This window comes from Macrosteles quadrilineatus, unplaced genomic scaffold, assembly GCF_028750875.1.
Source record: "Macrosteles quadrilineatus isolate MER2022 unplaced genomic scaffold, UCM_ALF_1.0 Scaffold_2__2_contigs__length_208266976, whole genome shotgun sequence".
Lineage (NCBI taxonomy): Eukaryota > Metazoa > Arthropoda > Insecta > Hemiptera > Cicadellidae > Macrosteles > Macrosteles quadrilineatus.
In genome coordinates, this window is record NW_026542595.1 from 77,609,585 (window position 1) to 77,633,347 (window position 23,763).

Consider the following 23,763-nt stretch of genomic DNA (forward strand, 5'->3'; position numbering starts at 1 on the left):
GTGGGGTTGACCCGCACTAAACAGTTTACCCACAACAATCAGTGGTCGTGACCAAATTGTGACCGCGACCTCGGTTGTGACCTCCGACCACAAAACTACCTTCGCACATCCAAATCACAGACCAACACAACTGTCACCTCGGAGAATAACTTGCCATCAAAGAGGGGAGGAGTCAAACTCCGATAACTGTGATGCAAACACTTAAATAGTATTCATTACGATAAGTTGAAAATTAAACTAATAAATCGACACAATACGATACAACTAAAAAATATAATTAAAATTAAATAAATTATTAAACAATTTTACTTTACTTTTTTTTACTGGTCCCTCATTTTTACTTAGGTATATCATTTTATCACTAAGTCTCAACAATCGAAATACGACATTCATCTTTTTAACTTAGGTTATTATTAAAACATAAGTCTTAGTGAGGTCCAACCGTAGTCATAGTTTTGTAGTTAGCTGAGTTGTTGGTTTTAAATACAATTTAGAATTCCGTCTATCTGCTGTCAGGTTAAACGTAACCTTAATTTATACACATTAAATTATCATGTTTTTGAATTGTTCTGTAAATAGTTTACAAATTTAGATTGTCAATCTCAATTTCCTTAATAAAAACATAGATCAAAGACATCAAAATTAACGCACCGAAAATTAATAAGTCAATTAAAAGAAATAAGTCAAAAGTATATTTCGTTACTTTAAGAAAATTTTTTTTAAATAATAGAAGTAGGAGTGGGAATCCTCGCTTACTCGTTTGCACCATTGTTAACTGAGTAGTTGTAGAAAGAAGTCCATCTGATTAAACATTTCATTTCTCCGCACAAAGAACTTCTACAAGTTTTCGTTTCAGTTTACTTCGTTAACTCCTTAAAATATTAGGGGATTATTTCGTTTGAATAATCTTTAATTGGATTTACATTTACGATGTATTGTTAAAGAAAAAAGTTATGGGTAAATATAGCTTAGGAGGGTTCCACCCGCTTGCTGGTTACCACATAAACATGGTCCTATGAAAAGAACCTCGATGCATTATTAAAGTGTTTATCGATGAAATAAACTGTAAAACAGACACAAAGATCCAAACTATGCCCTGGATAAAATGAAACTTTGTAATTGTTTCAAGTATTTACAAAATCATTTTTAAAATCCGTAAATTAGTCTTTTGAACATCTGATTTTAGCTTCTAAATAATAGTTTTAAACAAAAAAAGCACACAATGATTGGAAACTAATTAGTTGTTGAGAGCTTGTAACGTAGAGGCATGTTTAGAAATATTAGCATCTTGAATTGAAGAGGTAGAACCCTCTTAAGCCACTTTCTAAAACATACATATAAGTTTTTACTAGATAAATGTTAGACGATAAAAGGAAAATAAACCTAATACCAAAAGCATAAACTTCCATAGTGAAAAATTTGTTAAACAAGTCTATGACACTAGGAACCTTCTGAAACATCATCACGATGTAAATACTTAATTTTGTCAAGCGCTTCACTAAATTAAACAAGAAATGCAAACATTTTTGTAACTGATCACTCTACTTCAAATAAAATGAAAGAATTCTCGGATAATTCTCTTGTTTCGTCGTATAGTGTCCCTAAATGAATGCTAAGTTTTAAACAATGAAGCTTTTAACTAATGGAAAGCTCTCGGTTTTCAAACGCTGAAGGGGAACACAATGGAAAACTTCAGTGACAATAATCTGCCCTAGTTATGTCCATTTCGGCACTTCACAGCTGACGCTGAAACTAAACTCCCGCCATTAGAATGTTAAGCGACAGCAAACTCCCGCCATCTGCAAAACAAAAATTGTTTCGCACTTGATAGGAGTTATAACAAATCTCTGAAGACTGAAAATGGCAATGTACAACTTCATCTGAAGAAAATGAGAAATAGTAAAAATACATTGCCACCTTTGGCAAAAGTGCCAATTAAGGTAAATGACAAAAAAACAAGTAACTGCCTAAAGGCTACGGCCGTTAAGAGCAAGGGCGTCATTGCCGCCAATAGTTATTAAGGGAAGGCAAATAAAACCAGAAAAACCAGAAAAAAATAAAAACTTATGAAAACCAAGGAAAAGGAGACGTCACTGCCACCTTTAACGAAGGTATGGAAAAGATAATAAAATTGTGTAATTTGTTATTGTCATGTTATTATGTTGTTGTTTTAATAAAAAGAAAAAAAACGTAATTGCCTTTTTATTTGGAATTAGAGCTAACATTAAAACCATAACAAATTAATGTAAACAATAATAACTAGGTGGAGTTCGCAGAGGCGTCCACAAAATTGAGCAGATACATAAGAGTCTTATTTTATATTTCTCGATTAGCCTCGTCATCAAGCTTAATTATAAGTGTAACCTACGAATTTCAACTGAGACAATATTTTCCAAACTTAACTCAAACAAGCAACAAACGTTTACATAGTCTCTGGAGCTTTATACATCATGACAAAGCAACATTAGGTTTATGGCAGAACCTAAACATGGGTTCAGAATATAATTAATATACAATAATTACAAATGTAATTAAATAAATCCAATAAAGATAATGTGCAGTGCATATATATTTAAACATGATTTTTTTCTTTCGAATGTTAAAATGCAATGTGTTAATGTTGGTTTGTGCTAGTACAAAGTAAGATGCCCTCTAAAAGTTTTACGTTTTACAACGCCAAGACGACCGACATAAGACTACTCAGGTCGTTGTCATTTCACACCTTTCTACAAGTAACAGCTCCAGGTAGTCATAGTTTCAGTAAATATATCCAGGAAAATATTTATGAAACCAGAAACGTTCAAACAGAGACTAAAATTGTTGAAAAAATTGTTACTTTACAACTTTAGTAACAAGGTTTTAAACGGGTTGAAAGGATGTTTGAGAAAAATGTATGATTGGAATAATGCAATTTTGTTGTATTCCTAACACAAGTTTTTATTTATAGGATGCACATAGTTGAATTATATGTCTAGATAGTCTTGAAGTTAAGTGTGCGAGTCTCAAGTTAAGCGTCACACTTGAATGAGGGTAGAGCCCCGTGGAGTGTACCCGTCTCTGGGGTGAAGGGGGCTTTCAATATTGGGTTCGCAATAAGCGGTTTTGGAGTGGAGGCATCACCCTTTACCGTGGACTGTAACGAATTAAAAATTACCTAGATTAATCATCTCTTCTAACCTTAGGCCTTAGTTGCAACTACTTCTAACTTAGTCGCCTTTAACTTATATGGTCCATATGAGTTCAATCCAACTTTTTATATAGCGTACAGTTTAAAGTTGGCTTTGAATTATCATTGTGGTATCGGACGACCAAGTTATTGTTAATTGGAAAAACAACTTTTTATGGTTTATTAGGAACCAGGCCTTCCACCCTAAGGCAAAAATTTTAATCCATACTCCAATAAAATTTAAAAAAAATTTGAAAAAAATTTAAGAATTTTGTTGTGTGTAAAAACTGGCAAGTGTAAAAAAAAAACACTAAATACGTAATAATTGATTATGTATGCGATGTATCATATATTTTCAATGTGTGATGGTGCCTTTGTACTAGTAGTGGTACATGTCCAACCAGGTATGCATATGTATGACCACACTACAAGGCAAGTTTCGCTGATATTAACGCACACTGAGGTACAACTACACCACCCACTTGTGTGTAATTATACTACACTAAATACAAAAACTATCAAAATATACAGTATTCTTACAAAAGCTATCTCCTATAAAATTACTATTCAGTCACTTGTTTTCATGAAATTAGACTTTGAAAACTTGAAGAGGCCACCATTAAAAAAATTACTTTTGACCAAGTCGAATTTATTTCTAAGATATGACTCTCTTACCATAATATTTTTCATAAAGATTGGTTTAAAACGTCCCAAAGATAACCGTTGTTGTAAATAATACAAAAAGGAGTATATCTTTTATTTTTACCCATAAAACCAGTCCCGGAGTTTATTGTTTACTTACTGAACACTCTATATAGCAAACGAATTCACTTTACAAGATTTTTGTTTAATTTATGTAGACTTTGGTTTATGAATACAGATATACAAATTTTTGGTGAATTTCAAATGGAATTTTGGATTTTTTAATTAACTACTAACATAAGTCTTAAGATCCTGTATCAGCTTTCCTAAGTACTCACCATTCAAATTTTATTAATACTGATCGTAGATCTAAGTGTAAATTAGTTTTAATATAAATATGTTTCAGTAAAATAAAGACAACACAAAATATAAGCTTAGTATTTTGGTCTCAATTCCGGTGATATTTTAATCATACTGTACTGATATTTCTCAGGTAATCTCTATACATTTTTGATGAGAAGAATTTTGTGTCTTCATTGAACAAGTCGTAAAAGTTCAATGTATTCATAGCTACAAGGATAGGATATTCTTCATCCAGCAAGATGGCTCGAGTTAACGAGAAATCTTCATAGCGTGAACCAAAAATTCGGAAATCGGTCAAATTTATCACTAAATCATTAATAAAATTCACTGAGATAAAACTTGTTTACATAATAGTCACTTAAGGAGTTTTAAATCATATTCCTCGTATTTCTTGTACAGCTATTGATGTGTTAAATGATGTTTACAACAAAAGTACAATGTTGAGATTTTAAGGAATATTAACATTGTTGTTTTGTTTTTCAGATAAAACGCTAGAGAATTTTGTAGGATAACATCATCAACATAACAAAACAAGGTAAGATAAACTATTAACAGAACCAATTGTATAAAACTACTACCATAGTTTTCCTTTATTTACTAAAGAGTTTTAAGCCATAGTAGAATGTTACCTAAATATATTAGGTAGATTAACGGACTTAATTTAAGAATGTGGGTAGGAAGGATGCCCACGGTTAAATGCAATCGTCGAAGGTGTTCAGGCAGTAATGGAATCTCAAAAGGGCGAGAGTTAACTAGATTTGGGGCAGAAACAGCTCCAACAAACAACTAAATCTGTTTAAGTTGTTTTTATCCGAGGGACAGAGAAACACAGTCCACAAATTTGATTAATGTTCTACAAAAACCCCATTAAGTAAGTGTTATGTACATAAGATAATTGTGTTGAATATGTTTTGTTATAAACATAGAAAAATTATAAAAAATACTTTTTCAAATGTCTTACACTTATATGTCAAGTGTGAATCGATAATTAGTTATGTTTTTTTACTTCAAGGGACCTAAAGAAATGTTGCCTTTGGTTATATTAAAAAAGTGAGGAGAAATTCAAGTAGTTACTTAAAAGAAATGCGGGAATTTATTTGTAGGCTTACTTACTTACTTGATACTTGCTTACTTGATACTTGTAGGTATCCCATTAGTAGCACGGGTGTGCCATGGTCGTCAAAGTTTTGGCCTATTCTTGATTTAAGAACTCTTCTACTGAGTAGTAAGGCCTAGTCGTTAAATATTCTTTAAACTTGGATTTCAACTTCTCCGCATCTTAAATTTCCCTTATGGCAGCTGGAATTTTATTGTAAATTCTTATGCATGTAGGTCTTGGTCCATCTCTCACTAAACTGGATGAAACTTGTGGTACATGTAACATTTCCTTCTGCCTCGTTGAATAGTTATGGATTTGTTGATTTTTTGGAAAATGTTCTGGCTTCCTTTTAATTGTCACTGCAGACTCAAGAATGAACAGAGCAGCAGTGTGAGTATATTCAGTTGTATAAAGATCGGTTTACAATGTGATAAGTAGGGTTCTCTAGCAATTGTTCTTACTATGCGTTTTTTTATTTATGCTAGATAATCCTGTGGAAAAGTACTGGCAGAATCACAGTGTAGTTCAAACATCTTTTAGACAGGTAGGCTGGTCTGATCTTTAGAGCGCGCACAATTTGTTCTGAAGACTCTGGATCAAATTACTCATATTGACAATTTTTTTTGTGAAAATGCCGGAACTCAATGTTTACACGTAGGTATTTTTAACCTTCAACCATTGTGGAAAAAGTTATAGGTATTTTAGGCGAAGAGAACTTTTCCTGTATTAAGAAATCCATTCAATAAAAGCTACAGTATATATGAACATCTTTATCGAAACAAAAAAAAAAAAAAAACAACTGTAGGTGAATAATTTAAATAGGTTTGCTTAACTGCAGGACCTCAGCAGTAATAATGGCATCAATCTTTAAGAATCGCATAATTCCGACGGATACAAATTGACTTAATGAGATAGCGCTATCAATTAAGCATTAAAGCAGCTTATCCGTCCCAATTTACGGCCAAGAACAAGCCGTAACCCGTAATGAACAGTGATAAACTGTTTACGAGGTCATTTAGCGCTCTGGATTACTAGGGAATTGCATGCATAAAGTCGAACAATGTTTGCTCTTTGTTCTTCTCGTGGGCCAATGATAAGAAAAGATTGTTGTACGGCTTAGATGGGCGAACTACGAAGAATACAGTTGCAATGTCAACATTCGATATAAGTGGTAGGGGATCCATAATGTAGCCCATAATTTGCAGTCAAGATAACAAACAGTATTTATACTGAGATATCATTGACAATTTAAGTTGTAAAACAACTTTACGTCTTTTACGAAATCATTTGAAGCTGTTCAACGAATCGATGTTCCCTGATGGAACTATTGAAGGCAGATATGGGGAACGGCAGACGATTTGTCAGTAACAATGTTAGGTCTACGGGGTTTCATACAGTTAATTACTCTGCTGTGTTTAAATAGCCTAGAGCCTTGGCATTAGCTTTGTCAAGAAGGTTATCTTCTTATTCTTCTATTTTATATTCAATTTTAGTAAAATTTCCTTAAGTATTTTCTATTGTACTATTTGCGGGTCTAATTCCGTTATTTTTATAGCTGTCTTAAGAAATTTTAAGATGGAGTAGGATGGAGTTGCAAAAAAAAACGGCATGAATTTTGGATATGTGTCGCCAAACTAAGAAGTATATGTAATGTGCCAATTGGACATTAATTAATAAATGGGTTATAAAAATATTGCGAAAATGAAAAATAATCCTTTATCTCACTAAGTACAACTTTTTACCCTGGAATTCATACGGAAATCGCCAGTTTCTCCTAGGTTATGTTCCTAATGATATATAGAAGAACTGCTGTAGGTAGACAATGTTACTGTAGAGTAGTTACTAAGTAATTTTCAAGGCTACTGTCAATGGAATTTTTTAAACTGATAAGTTTATCTTAAATGTATAATCGCTTTGAACGATTTTTTTGCACCGAATAAAGAAATCAAAACAATAATCACAATCTTTACTATGGCCGATATATTCAGTTGTTCAATATGGTTGTTGTGAACAATTAAAGTCATTAAGTCATTATTATAACCTTTGGGGAAAAGTTTGTTATTTGCGTTAACTTTTTGGCAATAGTTTGGTTTGAATTCTGACGTGTCTGTTACAAGTAAACAGTCTGTAAACTATTAATACCAGTAAAATGCCATCAACTTTGGTATTTACGATGCAATTGTTACGATTTAGGTACTGTTGTATCTATATTCAAAAGGTATATTTACCAACTCTTGGTAATATTTTATAAAATGAAATGAAATGAAATGAAATGAAATGAAATGAAATTAAATGAAATGAAATGAAAATCGTCTTTATTCTTGAGCGTTTTTCATATTACAACATATGTTTTTCAAAACAACTCACGTCAACATAAATAAATAATATAAAACAAAAGCAACTCTCAAATCTTAAGTTAGGCTAATTAAAAATTAAAATATGTTCTCTATTCCTAATTATTTTACCATTCTTCAAACCATTTGTTATATATTTTTTAAATGACTTTTCACTGTCCAACACCCCTGGCTCAGTCCTGGATGACAATTTATTCCAGATTTTAGGGGCAAAATAAGAAAACCCACAACGGTCGGACTCACAGCGCATCCAGCATCTCCAGCATGTCATCCTGCCGTGTGCATCGGGATCGCATCTCAGAGCGAGCTCTCAGTCTTACTTTCAGGTACTGAGGTCTCTCCTCTGACAGTACCCTCCGGATGATGCAGGAAGTGCGTAAAAGGCACAGGTCAGCCATAGGCAATAAGCCAAGAGATGTGAGGTCTGATGAAATTCGATCAAATTTTCGCAGATCGCAGACGTACCTGACGCACATGTTTTGCACCCTCTGCATCCGACTCATGTCTCCCAGTGATATAACATTACCATACACCGGAAGACAGTAATCAAACACAGACAGTACAAGTGCCTGCACAAGCCGAAATTTGGTGGGTTTGGGGAACAAGTCACGATGCCTGTACAGCATTCTCAGACGACCTATTGCTCTCTGGCATGCGTAACTCACATGATCAGAAAAGGAGAGCTCAGGATCGAAATGAAGCCCAAGAAGCTTGGGAGCTTTACACTCTTTGAGCGGAATTCCGCCAAGGCATACTCCAGACAGGGGCTCGGACCGAACAACCCTGCTGACAGAAAAAGTCACCAATGAACATTTGTCTCTGTTCAGCTTGATGCCATGGGACATAGACCATGCAAAGACAGAATCCAAATCAGAATTGAAATCAGAGACTGCCTGATTTGCTGGGTCAGCGTCATGCTGAAAAGCCAGCTGAGCATCATCAGCGTATGAATACAACCGACAATGACGCAAATCTCTTCCCATAGATGCGGCAAACAAAGTTAACAGGACAGGTCCAAGACAGCTGCCCTGTGGGACTCCTTTGGACTTTTGCATGGGGGCGGAGATCTCAGATCCAACTTTGGTCTTTTGGCATCTTCCGTTCAAGTAGGAGTGAAACCACGACACTACCTGCTGGTCAAATCTGTAGTGATACATCATGGCCAACAGTAGATCGTGATCAATAGAGTCGAAGGCTTGCGAAAAATCCAGCATTGCCAGAGAAGTACACCTCTTTTCAGCTCTAGCTTTTATGACATCATCACAAAGCAGTAACAGAGCAGTTGAAGTACTGTACCCCCAACGAAAGCCAGATTGTGTTGCTGGAATTATTGACTCCAACTCCAGGAACTCAACCAACTGAGAGACAACAATAGTCTCCAAGACCTTGGAGAGGGCGGGTAACACAGAGATGGGGCGAAGATCGGCCAAAGAAGAGGGAGCACCAACTTTGGCCAGAGGAATGACAATGGCTTCCTTCCAGTCATCCGGAAACACCCCCGTAGCCAACGAAACATTCAACAGGTGCGTGACGGCCTCAATACAGTACGGACTTACCATCTTTATCATGCTGATCGTTATCTCATCAATGCCAACAGCCATAGAGGTGATCTTGTTTATGGCATCTTTTACTTCTCTTACTGTTACTGCTCTAAAAGAAAATGTGTTTTCTACACTCTGAGAAATGTTATTTAAGTAATAATCAAGTGTTTCAAAGTGAAATTGAGAGCCAGTTCCCATCATTGAAAAATGTTTATTAATTTCATCTGGATTACTAATATAAGAAATGATGGGAGTTCAGCATTTTTTGCCTTAATTGCCCCACTCATCTTAATTTTTTTCCAAAAATCCTTTGAATTTGAGCATTTTGCTAATTCTTTCTGGAAATAATTTCGTTTGGCTCTTCTAATAGCACTGTTTAGAGCATTTCTAGCTCTACAGTATTGATCTTTGTCCATGTCATTTCTAGAAATCATTAGCTTTTTCTTCCAAAAGTTCTTTTGCTTTGTGAGATATATAATATTTTGGTTTCTCCACGGTGCTTTCTTTCTAGTAACCCTTTTTGTTACTAATGGGGCATTTCGATTAAACATTTCTAAAATAGCAGTGGTTATGAAGTTTAATATATTGTTTACATCACTCATGTTTTGGACTGTGTTCCATTTAACCTGGGAAGCACACTCAATCATATTCTCTATATTAAAATTTGAAAAGTCTCTGTAAGTGATATATTTTGCCTTTTCAGTGGTTCTGTTATGCTTAACGGGTATGTCACAAAAAGTCAATTTATGGTCAGAGACTCGGACACCACGCTTATCATAAATTACTGACATGTCTATAACATCACATCTTGAGTAATCAATCTGATTGTTCACCAACATATGATCGATCAGCGTGGACGATGTTTTTGTGACTCTCGTGGGCTTATCAACTAGCTGCCGTAGATGAAGGTCATTGATTTTTTTGATTAAAAAGCGGCTATCTGGCTGTGAATTATCTAGCAGATTTATATTTAGATCACCCATTACAATTATATTGTCCGTAAACTAAATCATGTCATGGAACACAGATAAAAGGAAAGGCTCGATATGCGTGTAAGGGGTGTCTCCAGGTCTATATACCACACATATGCAAAATTTTCTACCTTTTACATTGACAACACCACAAACATTTTCCATAGGATACTGTAAATGAACTGTCTTAGGAATGAAACTCAAACCACGTTTTACATACACAGCCACACCTCCCCCTCTACTAGCAGATATGCCCGACTTTCTGTCGTTTCTATACAACAAGTATCCAGGCAATATAACATCATCAGAGCTAATATTTTCTGTGAGCCACGTTTCAGTCACACCGAAAATGTCCAGGTTCAAGTCCAGTACCACAGAAGCCATCTCCTCAAAACCTGTTGAAAGTGAGTTCATATTAAGGTGGCCTATCCTGAAGATTGACTCATCCTTACACTCACGTTTTTTGGTCTGAGTTGGTTGACGTTACCCTCAAAATCCCGAGATTCTCCACCAGGAGTCAAAATCTGCCCTCCCACACCAGGAGACGTAATGGTCGAGGAAGTTTCAGTCCTACGTCAGGTGAAATTTGCCTTTGAATAGAGTAGTAAAAAAACTCATTAATAAACCAAACTTATGAACAAATATTTGTTAACGAAAGTTGACAAGCATTTTTTTTTTAGCTTAAAGTTAATTTAAATTACAATCAGCCATTACAGAATTTAAATTTATTGCTAAAATGGATTGTGGATAGAGGTCACATCAAACCATTACACATAAATAAAAAGAAGACTTCATTTTTTTGTAGGATAAAAAACTGTATAGAAAGTGCATTCGTTCGGTAACACCCTGCATGATCCTATCAATAATCTATATTAGTAGTGAAATTTTTGGCCCACTTTTAAGCTGTTATTTATGTAGCACTTGAATTTTTATATTTATCGGCTTAAATATGTATTTCAAATGCATTTTCGGTACTGTACGACAGAGGATGAGCTTATTATAAAGATATTAGATGTCTGATGCTATTGCGTTGACGGCACGTCGTTGTGTCTGTGGTTATATAAGGAAAAGTGAAGAATATTGTCGCGAGTTATAACCCAAGTAAAGAACTTTATGTGAAAGCGTCCCTTAGTCACCATGAATAATTTTCTCGTGAAGCAAATTTAAAGAATCCACTGCTGTAGTTAGGCTTGGTAAAGAATGTAACATCTTAAATGCCCGTCATGGTTGACATTTTGTCAATCGTAGAGTTTTGATCAATGTTAATTTGAAAGAACACTGTACTTTAATTAAGTATAGCAACTACAACAATTATATTTCTTATTCCCCGTTCAAAAATACCAATAATTTTTTGAGTCAAATTTAAATATGGATACATTTATCAACTGGGTGGAAAACATTGTTTTTGAGCTAATGAAAAATTTGTTGTTATTAGCTATTATAACTAATATTGCTGTTTATAGCTAATAAATTATTAGCAATTGATTGTTATTATTAGTAAGGTGTTAAACTTGTAATGACATTTATAATTTTAATCTTGCCAGATAATTATTACTAATATAATTAATTCCAGTCAAATCAATTTTACCATGATCCCATATTTGAAATATATGTATAAAAAACGAACCTGTTATTAAAAAAAATTTTAAATAAAAATACATAAATTATTGTAAAAACAACGCTTATGTATATATTGTTTCTTAAATATACAACTAGTTCCTTAGTTCAAAAAATAATAAAGTAAACTTTTCAGTAGCGTATAAATCATTGAATTTTAAAGTATTCAAACTATTACCATGTACTGTTGTTTCTAAAATATATTTTATACACGAATTGTTATATAAATAAACATTGGCATTTAAATCTAAGTTTAGAGTTGTTTGTAAATAGATTCTTTCAAAGGCAAAAGTCAAGTGTCAATTCAATCAGGAGTAACTCAATTCAGGTCCATTTAAAAACAGTTATCCGTCACCCAACCCTAATTCGTCTTCTGTTGCGAGCTACATCAAACGAAACCCATTTAGACCTACTGGCTCCCTCTATACAACTGTAATCTCTTCTCAAACTGATTACCTAATGAGGTGTTTAACTACTTCTCAGTATGTTTTATATTTGTAGGAATGACTCCCTACTAAAAACACAAAATATGATATTGACTGTTGTGAATGCTGTTGAGGTGTTTGATCAGCATCGTACGTATTATTAAATTACCTGAAAGTACAAAAATACGACAAATAACACTTGGAATAAATATATTTACACTTATACTGTTTACTCAAAATACGATAAATATATATACATAAAAAGATTGTAAGTGTTGATAGATTTCGATTGGACCCTCCAATCATTCTCAGACCCAATCATGATTTGCCTATTGGGTCTGATGATGATTGAAGTGTCCAATCTAAATCGATCACCACTTACCTTCTTTTAAATTTATATATTTACCGTCTTGTGAGTGAACAGTATAAGTGTAAATATACTGTATTTATTACAAGTGTTATTTGACGCATTTTTGTACTTTCAGATTAGTAAGGAATAAATATCAAACTAATAACACAATCCACAAAGACACTACTGATTTGTCTGTAAATTAAATACCGTTATTAACTTTTGATTGTTTTTATCTTTCAAACTCACGGACTAAGAGCCCAAGGCGTGATGTCGGGGGAACGGATCCTAGTACCTGTTACGAATTTTTATTAGTAAAAAAAAGGTAAAAGTTAAAATAAAGTTGTATAGTTCTTTTCACCCTCGTTCCGCACACAGACCTCAGTGGCACATTTGAACGGGCAAATGCAGAGCAAAGAGGCCGGTAAGATCTTTTTAAAAATCGTTATTCACTGTATAAACGCTTTATAGAGATTGGAGCAAGAGCCGCTATCTTATTGACTCAGTCCTCTCTCAAGTCATCAATTATATCATCATCCTACCAAATATATCTGGAAATTCCAATCCTACGTTTATCAAATTTAATAAACAATAAACCTCGTTTATGTATAAGTTTACGGAACTATTACACATCTTCGATAGTTGTAAAAGATTTAGCACTTCCAATTTAACTTTTTTTATAATAATTATAATAATTATCAGACAATTATTGTCTGAAACCAATTAATATTAGTTGCATGTGTATTTAGTTCTCGAAAAATAAAAAAATGATATTATAACAGTCTATAATGTAAACAAACAATTAAACAAAAACCAGAGCCTATTGTCAAATATAATGTTGTTTACGTTCATAATCTTATGTGTTTGTAATAGATAAAGATAAAGATAATAGATAAAGATATTTGGAACTCTTGTGCTTCTACAGGGTGTTCAAAAAGGTTGGGGACATCATTTACGTAGTGATTCCTTGGGTCAAAATAAAGAGAAAATCAAGAATAACATTTTTTCCTAAAATCACTTCGTTAACCCAAGGAATCACTACGTAAATTATGTCTCCATTTTTTTAACACCCTAAATAAATATCCAAGTGAAGTGAAAGAGTAAAACTTAATGGGACATGTTCGGTATTTTACATTCCGATAGTTTTGACCAAAAGGTTAACAATAATATTTGTGTAGTCATTAATATTTCCCAAGAACAATTCACGTATTATTAAACAATAAACGATTCACCGGCGCGGAAACAGAAACAATACAATGGTCATGACAATTATATGATTCTGGAGTATTCATTATTTTACACTATTGATTTCATATATAAAACTCAGTCATGAATATATCACAGAAAAATAATGTGTTCATAGACATCCGTACATCATGTCTTAAGCTACGAAATACCGTACTTTCTTTCTACATCACAAAAGATATCAATATGAGAAAATGGGTAGGTTCTCAATTGCACTACAGTAATTACTTTCACCTACACAACTTAACCTAAGGTAATGTACAATATACAATAAAAACATGTATAATATCATTTACTTATGATATTGAAGTAGACATCCCATTACCATAGGATCAGCTCGACCAATGTTTACCCAAAGAAAGCATAGTTGAATAAATCTGTCATACAGAGTGCCAATTAAAAAAAACCTTTTGTACTTTCGTTATTAAAGTTTATTTGATCTAAACCTTAAAACCAAATTATAATGTTGACATATCTAATTCACGGGAGGGTATTTGTTGTAAAAAATGGAAGTTATAATTTTTTCCCCATACGAAACAAGAATTCAACTGTAATATTTATAACATTCTACAACCCCTGAATACCATATGGTTATTTATTGAACAGCAACGTTTTGCGGAGAACACGTGTGCATCTTTATTATAAAAGATAATCCACAATATCTAAACCCCGGCTTATAGTTGTCAACACTAGATAGCGCAGTACTTTCCACCTACATCGCCAGGTGAGTTTAGTTGCATAGGTCGTTCTGGTCGTCTTTAATTTAATTAGGATGACATAAAAATAATTATAGAAAACACAACAATATTCGCGTAAATAACATAAAAATTACCATGTAAAACTCGATAGAAACTGTCAATAGTACAACTAAGATTTTTAGATCCATACTACTATTTATAGGAGTAACCAGTTATAAGACCTAACATATTGCAATGAACTCACATTTCAACAAATGTTAAGAGTTTCGTCACTTTTTTGCGTGTTGACACGTTTTCGCATCTTCTTGGAAATATTAAAAATATATTTAGCTTGGATTAATACTTAATCTGTGTCAAAATCGTAGCTAAATCTGTTAACACTTAAATTGAAAAATATAAACTCTGGGTTCTTGTAAAACAACTCCGTGTTATTATAACTGTCTACACTCGTAAATTTTTTTTTAGGAGAAGGAATTAGAGGTACACAAAGGTTTTTTGGTTCTGTAGATTCAGTTGGTTGCATTTGTTTGTTTATGCTATCTACCTCATCAGTCTTTCTACATAGCCTATTCACAGATCTATCTTAAGTTATTTAGTAATTGAACTAAACTGTTTTTGCTTGGTAAATAATACAAATGATTATTCGTGACGGAATTTATGCAAATTTAATGTGGTCAAAACCGAAGCCAAAGTTTATTATTATTTTCACAATTCATTATAACCAATCTGGGGTTTCCTGTGTTTTAAAGGTATTCCTAAATAGCTTTAAATATGTACATGGTTTATATAAATATAATTTAAATACTTTGTAAGTAATTAAATATACATTGTGTAAGGTATAATAAAAACCTATATAATATACCTGTATAATATAAACCTCACCGTTTAGTATTAAAATAAAGAAACGTTCTATCAATTTTATTTGTATTACAGCTTGTACGCAGTAGTATACACTTTGAAATCCTAATATCAGTAAAATGAATTAATCACAATGTTTTACAATGTAACATTTATTTTTTTATTTTTTACCACTATTACGTTTGTCCTAGTTATTTATATTAACTAAATTGTATTTTTCTTAACTTAAAACTAAACATAAACATTACTGTAGTATGTTTGAACGTAATTTGCGAGGTGCGCCGTGAAACGGGCCGCGGCAGAACGTACTCTGTAGCAATATTGCGGAACAGATATTGAAGGCGTCCCGCTGTTGTGAATACTTTGCAACTGTTCTCTTCAACTTCACTACGTTACTTCACAGTTTATTGGACTTGTCTTGTGTTTCTTGTTTAGGGAAATTGAGTAAAACCCTTACAAAGACTTTACGTATATAGAATTGTTTTGAGGAAACTTGTCCCTCATTATTTGAGGTTTTATTTGTAATTTATAAAATTTAATATCATTTTTTATTATTTTAAACAATTTGTTTTGATTACTGTAATCATCACAGTCAATATATTTAACAATACAATACGTTAGAGTGTAATATACTTTTTAAACATCATACTGGACAGGAACATGCGTAATTAATTTTGTGTGAGATGATTCGGGATGATAAACTCTGATCACGGTGTGAAGCAAATAATGTTCTCTAATTGACATGGACTCATGTTGAGGGTAATGTCCCGTGCCTCTGTTGAAATAAACAACCGAAGTGATGTGTCCATTATAGTCTACCCACACAATAATGAATGTGTTATCAATTTTAGTAAAGTTATCTATACCTACTTAGCTTTTTTATCCTTTAAATGATTTTAGGTTGGTACTAAAGGAAGTGATAATGTTTGTAGGTTTAAGATGATATTCTATGATGTAAGGCACTCCGTCTTAGATGGGACATCATATTGAGTTTAATGACTCAAGATTTTTTTATTTTATTGTGGCATCATAAGTATGTAATTTGGTATAATATTGAACTTTGTGATGGCTAAGATATCATAACATCATTTAATTCATACAATAAGTATGATGTGCTATGTTGATGTAATCTGTACTGTTTGTAATTTTATGGAAATAGATATTTTATGATGGCCGCAATATTATTCATATTGTGATCCTCTAAGATGCGTTTTTAGGAAGGACGATATACTCCTAACGGCCTATACATTTAACCACAAATCATGTGCTAGAAAGGTGTACACTGTGAAGACTGTGATGTCATACTGTTTGTGATGTAATACATTCTGTCTTGACTGTGATATCATGTTGTGTGGAATGTTATAGGATGACTATTCCCTGTTGGCTGTGAAGTTATATTGTTTGTGATGTTTCAGTTTGATGTATTCCAAGTTGACTGAGATGTTATTTTGTTCGTGATGTTCCAGGATGATGTATTCCATATTGGCTGTGATATTGCTGTGGTCGTGGCGAGTGTCCGCTGCTGATACAGATAACGCCAAAAGATTGTATGACTTTGGTCTCGGCAAAAGGGCGGCCTACAGCTATGTTTCTGAGTACAAGCGCCTCCCTGTCTATAATTTTGGCCTAGGAAAACGAGACTCTGGTCACCGCATGTATTCCTTTGGGCTTGGGAAGAGAGACAGGTAAACTACCCTCTTATCTTGGTTGTGTTTTAACAAAGGTTGCACTTCATAGATCTTTGTTTAGCTTGTGGTTACGTAACGAATAGTTTCTGAATAACTGAAAAAGGAGATAATAGTTCAGAAAATTAAGTTTGCTGATTATCCTGTTTCTCACTAAATACTTACAGCCTATAGAAATATTTATCAAACAATGATACAACGCATAAAAGTTATTATTGCTAGTGATACAAAACCTGGATTATAGCTATTTTGATTGAATTAACTGTAAAATTATAATTTGCAGTTTCAAGATATGCTAACCTTAATCTGCATGCAACAAAATGACATAAAGCACAAACTGTACTCATGTATTAGTAAATTCTTACTTTGGGGGGGATTTACTTAGAGTAAATGTCACAACTAGGAGCAAAGAAGTATTTTTTTTAAGTACCGGTTAAAATGTGAGTTTAAAATGGCATTTTCTAAATACTATGGAGTTTGATAAGGAACTATGGAACTATGACAGAATATTATGAGAATTTGAAGTAAAAACATTTGTTTAAGGTACGACCCAGAAGATGACGGAGATTTAGACTATGACCTAGGTAAGCGAGCTGCACCGTCTCCATACAACTTTGGACTTGGCAAAAGAGAAGGCAAGATGTATTCCTTCGGCCTGGGAAAGCGCAGTGCTTACTACGACGATGATGATACAGATTACGACACAGAGTACAAGTACAGGATGGGCAAGAGGGCATCACCATCACCATACAACTTTGGCCTGGGCAAGAGGGAGGGCAGGTTATACTCATTTGGGCTTGGAAAACGAGAGTACGACAGCGATGAAGACGTTGATGACAATGTAATCGGAGGAAAAAGAGCTGCTCCTTCTCCTTATAACTTTGGCCTTGGCAAAAAGAACAAGTTGTACTCTTTTGGATTAGGTATGTAAATTCATTATACTATATAATTAGACTAATAATCTTTTATTTCATTGTAGAATTTAAATATCCAATGAATTTGCTTAAAATATAAGACATATTATCACAATCCCATCAGAAATGTATTATATGTTGTTAGCAAATCAACATCCGATTCATCTAATTTTATGGGGTAAATATTAAATATTATAGTCAAAATCATTTCAATAACTGCAGTAGTAAAGTTGATAGTTTTAATATCTGTTGATCTATGATGTACTACCTATATCTTATAGTCAAGTCTGGACTTGCCTCAAAATTCAATTAAAATTATTTCAGTTTTATTTGAAAAAACACATGAAAGATTTGCTTTTTTAGGCTTTAAAAAATATTTTGTAATATAAAATATTTTGTATTTGGGTTTGTTTGTTTGAGGTTTTTGCCGAAGCAATCTCAACACCTAGAAGCATTGGGCCACCAATGAGAAAATGTTTCCAAAAAGAATGAAGAGACATTACATTCTATCCAAATTATATGACATCGATTCAGGAGCAATGTCTCAGAATATCTTAGTTTTGTTGTGGCAGCTTCTATAGCTGGGAGATCACAGGTGTGAACTCAGGCATAGTTGTTCAGCAATGGAATACCTTAGTTTTGTTTTGGCAGCTTCTATAGCTCGGAGATCACAGGTGTGAACTCAGGCATAGTTGTTCAGCAATGGAATACCTTAGTTTTGTTTTGGCAGCTTCTATAGCTCGGAGATCACAGGTGTGAACTCAGGCATAGTTGTTCAGCAATGGCTCATCGCAAACATATGAATCTTACAGACTTTTAGGATGTTGAGCTCAAGAACATTTTTGGGATACTTTTAGCTTAAGGAATGTTTGGAATAGGTTTTCTTAAAGACTTTCCACATAAGAATAGGTTCATGTTGTATGTTGTTTATCTGAATCACTGAGATATAATATATATGAGGTTACATTACCTTAATCGCCAAGTGATCCGTGTAGTCCAAATCTAGGATTACGTACGTTTCGACGTCAATGCGTCATTGTCAAATCTACAAAAACTTTTTTAAACCATAAGGGTCACGTCATAGTCTTTCCGACACACACAAACGAAACAATAACGGACAAAAATACATTTAAGTAGGCCTACTAACTAATTTATGGTAAACGGTCGTCACAACATAGTACAGATCTGATCGCATGCCGAGACTCGACTGATGGTGGTGCGCCGCTTCCTGGTTTATCAACTTGGACTTTGTCCTCTGCCACCTGTATCATCCAGTTGTGAGCTCTTTAGTTTTATGAGGGATTCGAACAATGCATTTGACTGGAAAACACATTTGTCATTCAACAAATTTTGAGGCTGGTTCCGTGTAGCTTTATAAATCTCATAATTTTCCAATGCAGTTAATCTATGTCCTTTTCTGCAAATGTGTAATGGTTTTAAATTACTATTAATATTTGTATAGTTGTGGTTGCTATTGGTCAGATGTGCTGCAAAGTTAGATTTTTGTACAATGGTGGCTTTAGGCAAATGTTCTTTAAACCGCTTTTCGAATGATCGTCCTGTCTGGCCTATGTAACTTGTGACGACTGCGAGAAGATCTACATAGGCCAGACAGGACGATCATTCGAAAAGCGGTTTAAAGAACATTTGCCTAAAGCCACCATTGTACAAAAATCTAACTTTGCAGCACATCTGACCAATAGCAACCACAACTATACAAATATTAATAGTAATTTAAAACCATTACACATTTGCAGAAAAGGACATAGATTAACTGCATTGGAAAATTATGAGATTTATAAAGCTACACGGAACCAGCCTCAAAATTTGTTGAATGACAAATGTGTTTTCCAGTCAAATGCATTGTTCGAATCCCTCATAAAACTAAAGAGCTCACAACTGGATGATACAGGTGGCAGAGGACAAAGTCCAAGTTGATAAACCAGGAAGCGGCGCACCACCATCAGTCGAGTCTCGGCATGCGATCAGATCTGTACTATGTTGTGACGACCGTTTACCATAAATTAGTTAGTAGGCCTACTTAAATGTATTTTTGTCCGTTATTGTTTCGTTTGTGTGTGTCGGAAAGACTATGACGTGACCCTTATGGTTTAAAAAAGTTTTTGTAGATTTGACAATGACGCATTGACGTCGAAACGTACGTAATCCTAGATTTGGACTACACGGATCACTTGGCGATTAAGGTAATGTAACCTCATATATATTATAAGAATAGGATTGAATCTCTTCTGAAATATAGCTTAAGAACTTTTTACTCAAGATGGTCATCTCATGGGGCTGGTGAATAGTACCGGTACAGGTTAATTTCTTAACTTACTTTTGCAGCTGAGAACTGTCCCCCTTTTCCCTTGTTATTAATATTCGGCTGACTGTTCCAGGCAAGAGGGAGATCAGTGGAGACCTACTAGAGGAGGAGATGTCTGCGTCGCTGGGAGGTGAGAGACAAGAGAGGAGTCCCCACTACAGCTTCGGTCTCGGTAAACGCGAGGGTCAGACCTCTACCTCCACTCTACACTGAACCTTCTCCCTCTCCACTCCGCACTCCGCCGTATATACGTCTATGCTACCGTACCATGTCTGTGATGGGGTGTCTCCATAGAAACTGTTTATTTCTTTCTCATTTTACCATTTAGATAACTAGAAATGACGAACAACTTCCCTATTTAAAAAAGTATATAATACTACTATCCAAAAAAAGACCCCAGAGTAATAAGACTTGAAATTCGAAAAAAGGTATTTTTAAAGTTTATACCCCAAACAAAAAAAAATATCTGTTTCATAACTATTTTATTTTTTGTACCATTTTTAGTGTAGGATATATATAGCGTTAGTTTTATTGAAAAAGCCATTGCTATAGTAGAACTATATAGTTATTTTTGTGAAACTGCATGGGTTTTCTCAGAAATATTTTTAAAAATAGTGTTAAATGTAGTTAAGTTTTGAGAATAATTTTTAAAACCTAAAAAATTAATATTGTCATTAGAGTTCCCATTGATGTTGGAGATTTTAACAATGTTATTATTCAAATTGAATTCTAATTAAATATTGATAGTTCACATGCAACTATATAATGATAGCCATAATTATATGATTGCAACAAATAACCGTGCATTTGTTTTATTTATGCTTACCCTTACATATGATCAAGAGAATATTTATGGACTATTTTAAAATTTACTCTTGATGTCAAAATGTATATCGTAACCATGAGTATATTTGTCAATTAACATATTATAATATTATGACCTTTCCTATTCGAGAAGGTAGCACATATTCTAAAATCAAAGGCTTGTCACAAATGTGTTTTATTTGCTGCACATTTTTTACAAGGATTATTGGTGTTACTAGTATATTAATAAATGTTTATTAAGATATTTTTTCTTAGTTTAAGGCTAGGATTATACTAGGACGCTGGTGTCCGGGAGGCCGGCGTCTGGGACGCTAGCGGGGCATTAAATCAAATGGGGGCGATTATACTAGGGATGCCAGCGTCGGATGCTAAAAAAGCCACCGGACGCTCGATTTTGTGCCTCCTTGGGAACGGAGTTTTATGGAAAAAAGGTTTTTGTCATATTTGTCTCTAGACAATTTTTATTAGCTTAAATGCAAATAATTAGGCATATTAAAGTGTTTTCGTACGGTTATTAGTTCAAAGAAGTGTAAATTAAAAACCCCCATGTTATTCTTATAGCAAATATTGTTAACTGTTGGAATTTGCTTGTGTATGGATATATTTTGATCAAACTTGGCCGATTTGTTTTATACTAAGCTATTAATATTTTACTAAAAACACACAATATTAGCCTCCTTAAAGCAGCAAATCTGGGTACTCGTTAAACCTAATGTTATTTAAATAGATATAAACAAAAAGTGACAAAACATTGAAATAAAATGGCAGTCCGAGAGGCTAGCATCCCAACACAAATCACGTCATTTTCGGCTCGACGTGGGACGCTAGCCTCTCGGACGCCAGCATCCCGAACGCCAGCGTCCTAGTATAATCCTAGCCTAAAGTTTAATTAAACCAACAAACAATGCCATAATTAATCAGTCATACAGAAAATTTGTAGATTAAGTCATAAGTTTAATATGCAAACATTAAAAAAACCCTGTGGTGTAATACAGTTACATATTTTAATAGGTATTAATTCATTGCTTATAAATGTCCAGAAGATTTTACTTTACAATAAAAAAGATGATTAAAGTCCTAACATTGTTTAAACTAACAACAATGTGGTAGGTTTTTATATTTTTTACAAAATACTATTGTGCAACTAAAAGACTAAAGAGTGATGGAATTTTTTATAAGACAAATCCTCCACAGATCATGAACGACTCTTTCGAACCTTGAATTTAGTTTTAAAAGTCTCACTTCAGACATTGATTTTATTTGTCATATATGATTTTGTACAGAAATGCATGGCTATTGTGTCAAGAACATAGTGTATTATATTTAATAGAGACAAATATCATATAACTTGTATATATTTTGATATTGTTGGCCCATGCAAAGTCTAATCTGTTGTTCCTTGCCCCAGCCAAAGGGGGAGAAGCCTCCATAACTTTATTTCAAATAAATTTGTGAAAAAAGATTAAGTGGTTTCATTTTTTACCATTTGGTATTGCTCCTTGGTAAGTAAAAGTCTGCTTTTAATTTTTATAACGTAAATGAACATTTTTCTCAATTATAGGTTTATTTGATGGTGATAAAAAACTGATTAAAAAAACTTTGAAAAACTGCTATTTCATGTTTTACAGATTTGTGAAATGAATTACAGCCCTCTATGAATTAAAGAAAACATTGTATAGAAAACCAATTTATTAATTTGTATATTATTGAGTTAATTACTAATATTTAGTTCTGAACAGCCTATGGTGAGCTAAGGGCTGGGTGTTGTCCAAAGCTGGGTATGGTCACCAGTGATGTCTGGTTCTTTTATTGCTGCCGCTCGACTAAGTTCATGCTATACAGGACTAGGAAGCCCAGTAGCAACATTTATTTGATTTAATGTTTGACAACTAAAATAATACAGTTCTTTTATCTCTCTTAAAATTTCTGACAGTTTAATACCAAATGTCACAAACAAATGTGAAGACAATTGAAATTTAGTATTAAGTAATCAGTGATTTTAGACAAACCACAATATCACATTGTTTTATAATAAAGAAAATTATTTGTTGTTATTGGGCTCCCTAGTTCCCTGAAGTGTAAACTTAGTTAGGTGACAGGTATGACAGTTGGGGCATCTAACAAAAAACACTTGGCTCAGGATGTTCAGAACTTTAAAAAAACACCCCCGCCACAACAACCTGCAGACTAAGCGAATTCCAGTAGCCTAATTGGCTTTTTAGTTTTACCAAGATACCTTTTTCCCTTGGACGTGGCAGATTTATTCCTTAAAAACGTTGAATTTAACATGACTTAGGTTTACTCATACAGGGAAGGTAGTAAACAAGTGTTTTATGTGAAATGTTAAAAGCTGATGAATTAACAAACTTGATTAAAATATACAAAACAAGCAAACTGCAAAAGTTTACTTATTCTCCATAAGAACAACATTGCAATTTTTTATTAAAAATTTCTTTTCCGTAACCGAACAAAAACACCCCAGGATACTCAACTATTTGTGTTTTTTAGCTCTACAAAATGATTTAGAAAAAAAAATTGGGAACTTCTCAGTTTTGAGAACCAAATATGAAAAATACAACATTATTGAAAAACTTATTTTTAAAGAATTTATCATGTTTTTTTTAAGTTGGCAGCCATTTTTACCTTGAATTGCCCACCAACATGGGCCTCACCTGTGTAAGGGTG

At 33.6% G+C, this 23,763-nt stretch overlaps 1 protein-coding gene across 1 annotated transcript in view; it reads left to right on the forward strand.

Moving 5' to 3' along the window:
* LOC128985608 (helicostatins) overlaps nucleotides 1-22,540 on the forward strand; it is a 279,539-nt gene extending 256,999 nt beyond the window's left edge. Inside the window, exons 2-5 of the mRNA XM_054405248.1 lie at nucleotides 4,655-4,706; nucleotides 16,795-17,013; nucleotides 17,557-17,936; nucleotides 20,327-22,540. Coding sequence (XP_054261223.1) covers nucleotides 16,796-17,013; nucleotides 17,557-17,936; nucleotides 20,327-20,466 — 738 coding nt within the window. The 5' untranslated portion in view covers nucleotides 4,655-4,706; nucleotide 16,795 and the 3' untranslated portion in view covers nucleotides 20,467-22,540. The remainder of the gene's footprint in view (nucleotides 1-4,654; nucleotides 4,707-16,794; nucleotides 17,014-17,556; nucleotides 17,937-20,326) is intronic.
* Nucleotides 22,541-23,763: the final 1,223 nt, after the last annotated feature.